Source organism: Chlorocebus sabaeus, chromosome 25 (assembly GCF_047675955.1).
Source record: "Chlorocebus sabaeus isolate Y175 chromosome 25, mChlSab1.0.hap1, whole genome shotgun sequence".
In the NCBI taxonomy this organism is placed as follows: domain Eukaryota; kingdom Metazoa; phylum Chordata; class Mammalia; order Primates; family Cercopithecidae; genus Chlorocebus; species Chlorocebus sabaeus.
The window spans coordinates 26,957,449-26,966,223 of record NC_132928.1 but is presented as its reverse complement, the minus strand read 5'-3'; the positions used below and the strand labels follow the sequence as shown (position 1 = coordinate 26,966,223).

General features: G+C 51.7%; 1 protein-coding gene across 2 annotated transcripts in view; it reads right to left on the bottom strand.

Annotated features, from left to right (window-relative positions):
* SYT2 (synaptotagmin 2) overlaps positions 1-8,775 on the bottom strand; it is a 125,597-nt gene that overhangs the window by 11,752 nt on the left and 105,070 nt on the right. The window contains exons 2-8 of one of the 2 annotated variants that reach the window (XM_007988920.3): positions 8,297-8,491; positions 7,157-7,323; positions 5,716-5,835; positions 5,096-5,263; positions 4,607-4,774; positions 3,101-3,218; positions 1,976-2,109 (exon numbers count right to left, since the gene is read on the bottom strand). In XM_007988920.3, the coding sequence (XP_007987111.1) occupies positions 1,976-2,109; positions 3,101-3,218; positions 4,607-4,774; positions 5,096-5,263; positions 5,716-5,835; positions 7,157-7,323; positions 8,297-8,474 (1,053 nt within the window). In that variant the 5' untranslated portion in view covers positions 8,475-8,491. Of the gene's footprint in view, positions 1-1,975; positions 2,110-3,100; positions 3,219-4,606; positions 4,775-5,095; positions 5,264-5,715; positions 5,836-7,156; positions 7,634-8,296; positions 8,492-8,775 lie in introns of those variants that run through there. The other variant, XM_073011637.1, reaches the window with a different exon arrangement.

Below are 8,775 nucleotides of genomic sequence, written 5' to 3'. Positions count from 1 at the left end.
GCAGGAAATGAGGCTGGTAGAGTAGGTTGGGGTCAGCTGAGGAGTTTGCATTTTGTCTTTCAGGCAAGCAGTAGGGGACTCCTGACGACTTTAAGTAAAGGAGTGTTGCGGACATTTGAGAGAGAGCGCCCTGGCATTGAGGTGGAAGATTCACTCAAGGAGAAGTGGGCCTGATGGCAGGGAAGAGACCCGTTGGAGGATGCTGGAGGGTCTGGGAGGATGGATCCCAAATACCTGAACCAAGACAGGCACAATGGGAATGGGAAGTCAAAACCAGGTTGGAGGGGTATTTAGAGAGCCAATCAAGAGGACTTGATGATCAGCTGGATTTGCTGAATGGTTGATGCCTTTTTCTCCTGTGACTCCAGCCAATTCAGATTCGTCCTTCAGGACCAAGCTTTCTCTGGGAAGCCTCACTACAGTCCTCCGCTTCATGGACATTGAAGCTGTCGTCTCACTGTGCTTTACTAGACTGTTTACTGGTGCCCTCCTGCTGTGAGGTCCTTGACAGCAAGGACCGTGTCGATTACACACTTATTTCCTCATCCCCTAGCAAGTGCCTAGCACTTAGGAAATGCTCAGTAAAGTATGTTGGATAAATGAGAAAGGAAAAAGGAAACAGTCAAAGGTGATGTCCAGGTTTCTGACTTGGGCCACTGGGTAGATGATGGACTGTGGGGTCATTCATTGAAAACAGAATTCAGGCCGGGCGCGGTGGCTCACGCTTGTAATCCCAGCACTTTGGGAGGCCGAGACGGGCGGATCACGAGGTCAAGAGATCGAGACCATCCTGGCAAAGACGGTGAAACCCCGTCTCTACTAAAAATACAAAAAAATTAGCCGGGCGTGGTGGCGGATGCCTGTAGTCCCAGCTTCTGGGGAGGCTGAGGCAGGAGAATGGTGTGAACCCGGGAGGCGGAGCTTGCAGTGAGCCAAGATCGCGCCACTGCACTTCAGCCTGGGCAACAGAGCGAGACTCCTTCTCAAAAAAAAAAAAAAAAAAAAAAAGAAAACAGAATTCAGATGAAACAGGCTTGGCTTGGAAGAGGTAGGGAGAAGAACATTACATTGGTTTTAGAAATGTTGAATTTGAGATGCCTGGGTCAGGATGCTTTAGATGTAAAATTCTCTGTAATGAGGACTTCTCTTGGATTAACGTTATCACTGAGCTGCCCAATGTTCCCTTGAAGTGTTCCATCAATAACATCATACACATCTCCATAGATGACAGTACCAACTCTGAAGATTCTCTTGCACCCTTGCCCCCAGCCCTCCTGTGGGGAGGAGAGGGGGTGGGATCAGTTCACTACAAAGATAGTGATTTCACTATCAAAGACTCCATGATAATCGACCACTCTGCAAGCCCCCAGCTGCACCTGACTCCCCGCCCAAATGGGTGGGTCGGCCTCTTGTCCTACCATATCCAGATCCCACCCATACCTGGAAATGGTGAAAACCAGACCTCATCTCCAATATTTACAGAGCTTGCTGGTGAGAAGGAAGGAAGAGTGGAGAAGGCTGGAAGGGTGGCGGGAAAGAGGAGAGGAAGCAAATCAGAGGAGTAGATGGAAAGGACCTAGAGAGCAGTAGAAGTGGGGCAGGGATGACCAAGACAGTATGTGGCTGGAGAGGATGGAGGTGGCAGCGGCCGGTCCCACCCTCTCAGCCAGCTCCCAACCCCTCTGGCACCTTTGCTACACCCCCATACACCTGTGCGCATGACCATGGTCCTGCAAGTCCTAAAGGAATGATTTACAGAATTTTTTGAATTAGTTCATGTTTATCTCATCAGAAAAGGAGGATCCCTGAAGCACTTGGGAAGGAGATCCCACCTAGGCACCATTAGACCTCGAGCCTTCCCCCACCAAGAAAGGCTATTCCGTGGTCTCTGGATGAGTTCCCACTCTTCAACCTCCCCATACATGTTTGCCTCCCCAAACCCTGCTCCATGCCTAGGACCCCAGGGCTCCAGCACCTGAATCTGCTCGAAGGGGATCTCAAAGCTGAAGGACTCGTTGAAGTATGGGTTCAGGGTCTTCTTCTTCACGGTTGTCTTCTTCTTCTTGAGCCGCTTGCCATTCTGCATCAGGTGGATCTTCACATAGGGGTCTGCGGAGGGAGAATCCCAACCCCAGAGAGGTTCCCCTTAGCCCCCAGCCCTCCTGCCGAATGTACCAAGGCCTGCCCAGAGCATCGGTCAAGATGGGGTCTTCATTCCGCTGAGACCAGGCCCTCAGAAAGCCCCAAGTCACGCCATCCAGTTCAAAGGTGGCAAAAGACTTCACCTCAAGGACCAACTCTGACCAGTTGGTTGTGGCTTCCTGAAGCATTGGGTAGGGGCATTTCTGAGTCTAAGGCCTTGTGAGAAAGGGTATGGGGATTCATCTGTGATCCTGTGCTGGGGAGGGGGTGGGGAGTGCTAAAGTCAGGACACACATCTGCTGGGTCATGATCCCAGTCCAATCCTCCTAATCTTGCAGACGAGAAACTGAGGCCAAAGAACAGAAATGACCTGCCCTAGGTCACACAGCAGGTCAGTGACAGAGCCAGAGCTGGCATTGAAACATGCTGGTTGGAGCCCATGCCCAGGGCTGATTCTCTGGGAAGGCGGCTGCAGCAGCAGGCTTCATTCTCCAGAGCCCTGTGCCGTGGGCCAGCCCCATTCACTGCCAGGTAAATGTGATATTCAGAGCATCTTCCACCCCCTTCCCTCACCCTCCCCTTTCCAGGGCAGAGCCAGCAGAGCCTACAGCCTCTTCTGGAAACATGTCCCAATTGTGGTATCAAGTTTTGGGCGAAGCCCTGCCCATTTCCCTGGGAGAAGTAAAATCCTAAGTCACGAACTTATCTGGGGATGAAATTTCTCTGATCCTTTTCTCTGTAGCCCACAGTGCAAGGCCAGAGAGCACTGGGAAGGCAGTTCTGAGGGGGACAAGGGGCCCTTGGAGAAAAGGAGGGACTGGGAAGCCAAGGCTCCACCGCTCCTCGAGGAGACATCTCAGTCCCAGGGCAGCAAAGTGTTCCTGTTCACTGGACTGTGCAAACTCTGCTAACTGACTCACTGGTGCCACCCAATGGCAGCCAGAAGTTCTCCACATACCTGAAAGGCCGCCCACGTCCATCTTCTTGAGGTTCTTGGCCTCCAGGATGCAGACAGTGAGCTTCCCAGCCGTGGGCACATAGCGCAGGGAGGTGCAGATGTCGCCCAGCTTCTCTGGCTAGCCAGGGGAAGAGCAGGACTTGGGTCATCTCAGCCATCCTAGTGCCTCTCTCATGGCTGGCCTCTTTCTTGCCAAAATTAGCAAGGCAGTGATGTGTCCCTGTCTCCCTCATCACCAGTCCCCATATATGTGATGGCCAAGAAGGTCTTCCAGCATCTGATCTTGGGGCCCCCTGATGCAGTGCAACAAAGTCCCTGAAAGTGACAGGTTGGGACCTGAGGAGCCATGGGCTGAGGATGAGGGGGGTAGAGGACAGCTGTGGATCCTTGGGTGGATCTGAGATCTGGGAGGTTGGCAGTATATTTGGGCTCCTACCCCAGGCTCTGGTAAGGTGGAAAGGGGTGCGAGAAGCACGGGGGTTAGCCACATGTCCACCTCCAAGGGCCCTGAGGGACTGAATGTCTCAGAAGCCTTCTTTCCCTGAACACTCCCACCCACCAAGGTCTCTCCTTGTGGACCATTCCGCTTGTAGTATGATTTGTGGTTTTTGGAGCAATTTGCATCCCTTCTTTTGTTACTATCACTGCAACTCTTTCATGTAAACAAGACAAGAATTCTTTGTAACCAATGAGAAACTGAGGTTCCCAGAGGCCATGGTTTGCTCAAAGTCACACAACAATTTAGCACTGCAGGCAGGCCAAGGACCCAGGGCTCCTAATTCCTAAGGCCAATACCACACTGCAGAGTCAAAGCTGCTCAAAGTCAAAGCCATCCAGGGCAAGACTGACCATATCACACAGGTCCTGGTTCAGGTGTGCTGGACTTCCTCCCAGGCACAGGGGACAAAAGGAACAAAAGGATGTCTTAAGCTTCTCTACTCAGCCCTCCATCACTGCCTAGAGTGTGCTGGGTAACAGGGCCCTGGCCAAAACAAATGATTGATGCCCAGAAGGAAGAATGGTTAAAATGGAGTTTTGGGTACACAGCAATTGCTGAGCAAATATTTACTGAGTGAATGGATGCTGTAGCAGTTCTGGGAGGACAAGTCCCTCTGCTGAGTATCCTTTAGAACAAACATGAGTTTCCTTATGGGTAAACTGAGGCACAGAGGCATGAATCACAGGCCTTAGGTAATAGCAGAAGCTTAGGAGTAACAATAATAATGGTGTTTGTATTTATTTGAGTACCTACCAAATACCAGTCACTGCGCTAGGCGCTTTATGCAGGTAGTGAATCCTCATCTGTAAAAAAAGACTAAAGGAGGGAACCCGAGTCCAAACAGTGTAAGCAACTTGCCCAGGTTCACACAGCCAGGCAGTGTGGAGCTGGGATCCTAACCCAGGTCGCCTGCCTCCAAAGCCCACCCCATTTCCATCATGCCAAGAGGTGGAAGCCCACTTGTACATTCGTCTTTTTGCCCGACCTGGCCTCATCTCCGCTCTTACCTCCTCCTTTTCCCCGCCTTGCAGGTCTCTCCACTCCTCAATGGGCTGGCCGAGGTCCACTGTGTTCATAGGCACCTTTACCTCTCCAATGATGTCATGTTTGGAGAAGCGGTCAAAGTCATAGATGGCCATCACCAGAGTTTTGCCCCCGAGCTCCTGGTATGGCACCTGCAGGGCACAAGCAGAATCAGAGGGGGCCAGAGCAACTCATACACCTCCAGGGGTGCTATGGGCAGAGGCCTCTATTCCAGCCCACAGGGTCCCAGTTAGTGTGCGGAGACAGAGAAAGACCCCGGGCTTTTGGGGAGCAGAGTGTGAGGGTGGGGTGGGAGGGATCCCCATCCTCCAAAGAGGCCAGGGGGGCCCTGCAGTCCAGGCTGCCATTGTTCCAGGCTGAGCCATGGCTAAAGACCAAGGAAAGGTCTGTAGAACTCAGCAGAGAATTGGGATCAGGGAGGGAGCTGGAGTCACCCTTCCAGCCCTCAGCACCTTGAAGGTGAAGGTTTCATTGAAGGCAGGGTTCAGTGTCTTCCGATGGACTTTGGTCTCATATTTCTTCTTCTTGTCAGGAAGGAGGAAGACCTTGACATAAGGGTCTGAGGTGCCTCCCATGTCCAGGGCAGGCAGTTCAGCAGCCTGCAGAACGCCCACAGTAAGCTGTGGAGAGAGAGGGGAGAAGGGGCCTGAGTCTCAGGACAGTTCCAATACCACAACTGGCCCCAGACCCAGTTCCCGCCAATTCCTTCCCACAGGAGGCAGTTGGGGCAGGGGAATGAGGGGAGGCTGGTGCTAGAGAGGAAAATTGGTCTCCATTTCCACCCCAAGGAATTTGGAATGGCATTTCGGGAACCTGAAGTTGAAAGAGAAATTGCTTTGCCCAAGGTTGGTGGGCAGGTTAATAACATAATCAACTTGGAACCTTCCGCAAAGCAGGCTGGTGGCCAAGCCAGCATCATTGTCCAGAGCTATAGGCCCTGCCGTTTCCAGCCTGCCTCATTCTAAGGGAAGAGCAGCGCCCACACATCTCTGAGGGAGCTGTTTCTATCCCCCTTCCACCCAACTCCCAGGTCTCTCCCCATTCCCCACTCTGCCCCCACAGCCCTGCATACCTGATTAGCCTGAAAATCATAGTCCAGGGAAAACTGCAGTTTGCCCAGGTTCTCTGGCTCTTTCTCCTCCTCCCCTTCACCTTCCCCCTCAGTCAGGCCTGTCTCTGCATCGTCGTCATCCTGTGGGAGCTGGGGGAGAGAGGGAACAAGTTAAAAGGGGAGGACAGAGGAGCCTGGCTTGGCGCAGGGCGATGGGAAACCAGCCCCTCTGTGGTAGACCCTGACTCAGAGCTGTGTGTGGTGGAGGTAAAAGAGGGAATGTGGCCCTGCCATGGGACCCTCCTTCATGGCCCATCAGAACCCCTAGGCAGCTCCTCTACCCCCAGCCCTGTGTTTGAGACATGACTGGTTTGGGCACCACTCTCCTGCCTCTGAGGCACAGTGCGCCATGGGACCAGGCCCCGTGCCAAGTGCTTCATAGCTTCTGGAGGCCGGGGTGGGGGTGGGATTTGCTTCCCTTGTAAGCCCTCTCCCACTTTCCCCAGCTCAGGCCCCACGTATCCTGGGCAAGACATACCAGAAGTATGGTCCAGGCAGACAGGAGCAGAGTGAGCCCACAGACGTGGAGAGAGAAAGAAGAAAGTGATATAAGAGAAAATCCTGCATCTCAAACCAGCCCCTAAAGTCACCACAGCCACTCATCAAGACCAGGAAGGGCTACACCCAAGTCATCCTGGAACCCCTCCCAACACACACTCACACACACTGCAGGTTCCTTTTGGGCCCACATACACACACATACGTGCATGTGTACAGACATACACACACACGTGCACTCAAAGGCCATTTAGATCCCTGGCTTCTGAGATCAAGCCCTTCCCTTCATCCTCCATATGGATTCCTTGAGTAAGAGATTCCTCCTAGTCACCCCCAAACAAACATAGGGGAAAGGGAAGCACGCAGGGGCCTCCGCAAACTTAAAACAAGAAAAGGAGCTTTCTAGGCTGACCAACACCAAAAGACAGGGGAAAATAAATTAAATTATGATATGATTAATGATGGATTCTACTTGGTTCTGTCTTGGTGCCTCAGGGCCACTCTTCTGCCTCATTTGATTCCTGCCCCATGCCCAGTTAGATGCCTCCCATGAGATATTGTCCTTCAGTCTCTCTGGCAGAAAACACAGGGTTACCCAATGGTGTCTTGCTGGTGGGGGGTGTCTCTTTCCAACATTTTGTCCTAGTAGCCTCACTGGGGGGTCAATATATTGTTCTTCACTATCTTTCCAGGGATGAGTTCGTGCTAACACAGGAATAAGGCCCCCCCTCCCAGGAACCTCTAGGTAGATGGTGTTATACTAGAGATGTAACTGAGAGAGCCAAGTTTTAAGGAGGGGAGGAGGTTTGTTTGTGGAAGCCCAGGAGCTTTTGCTTACCCTTTCAGCATCAGGAAAGCCTGGGCTGAGCCCCTTCCAGTCCCCCTCACAACCAATGTGCCCTACCTGACCCCCTTTCATGTCCTTCATGTTCATGGCATTCTTCATGCCTTTGCCCTTTTCCTTTTTGTTCTTCTTCTTCTTGCAGCAGCACTTCTTGCAGATGCAGAAGCAGCAGGTGAGAAGCAGGAGCCCAGCAACCACAGCAATGGCGATCAGTGCCCAGGGTGGTACTGCCCACAGAGAAGATCCCGGGGTCAGCAGTGCCATGTCTTGCAGCCCCTGACCCCGTAGCATTGGCAAAAATGGGTGAGGATTATGACTGCCCTCCCACAATGCCCACACCCCACATTTTAAAAGCCCCACACGCATGAGTGATTTGTATGTAAGTTGCATATACTTTGCATGCCTTTTCATTAATGCCTTGCTTTTTTATTGATTGATTGATTTTGCCTACTGCCCTTGTTGGCATAGCCTGCTAGCTGAAAGGTAGCAACTAGGTGCATGCATGGAAGAATATCAGTTTAGCTCTATTGAATTTTACTAGTGTGATCTATGGATGACTGGCTCACACTGGAGAGGATGGGATGATGCTTATCAGTCCCTTGGCCTCCACCCCTTGTGCCAAGTCTTGAGAGGGCTGATGCATAGCCGGATAGGCAGGCCAAGCTCCGTAAGATTGAGTCTGGACCTAGACCACTGCTGGGCTTTGCAAAACCCAACTGTTTGGGGATAGGTCCTGAGCTGCTCTCCGTGGTTCTGAAGCACCATCTCCCACCAGTGTGGCTGCTCTCCCTTAATCTGCATCTCTGGTGTCTCCTGTGCAGCCTCTGCCAGAAATTCAAAAGCAGCGAGGGCTTTTATTTTCTATCTTCCAACATAAATTTCAAAGTATTATTGGCAAACTTGCATAGTGACTTCTGTTTCATAATTTTTCATCGCCTTTTGGTTTCATCTTTGGACAGTTTTATAAGAACTTCTCTTCCCCTGAGAAGTTGAAGTGCATAAACCCCCTTGTTTGCCACATTAATGGCAGACCCTACTTCCCCCTCCCTGATTCCTGCAAGGGCTCTCCAAAAACCCAGCCTGAAATCTAAGCATTAGGAAAGAGCCCAGTCAATCACATCTCAGTGGTATCCCCAACCCTTCTTCACCTCTCCCAGACTCTAGCCTTGCCCCACCCTCTCAGCCACCAGGGACACTCACAGGGAATCTTGTTGATCTCATTGAAGAACTTTTCCTTCAATTTGGCAAACATGTCCTCCTGGCTCTCCCCAGGACCCCCACTCTCAGTGGAGTTGTCCACGGGTCCAATGGGCATCGTGGCGGTGGTGGTGGCAGGAGCCACAATAGGCTCCTGGTTCCTCTTGAAAATGTTCCTCATGGTGGCAGAGGGAACAGCTGGGGACGAGAGGGGAAGAGGGCAGGGTGAGCATCCCAGAGGTCGTCTTCCCCTCAGAAAGCCCTGCCCAAAGGACCAGGAGAAGCTCTTTATAGATCAAAGATATTTTGTACAATATTAACAACTCTAGTAAACCAATAATAATAGACATCATCCAATTAGTACATGGTCAGTCTGGGCACCATAGCAAGACCCTGTCTTTAGAAATTTTTTTTTTTTTTTTTTTTTTTTTTTTTTTTTGAGACGGAGTCTCGCTCTGTCGCCCAGGCTGGAGTGCAGTGGC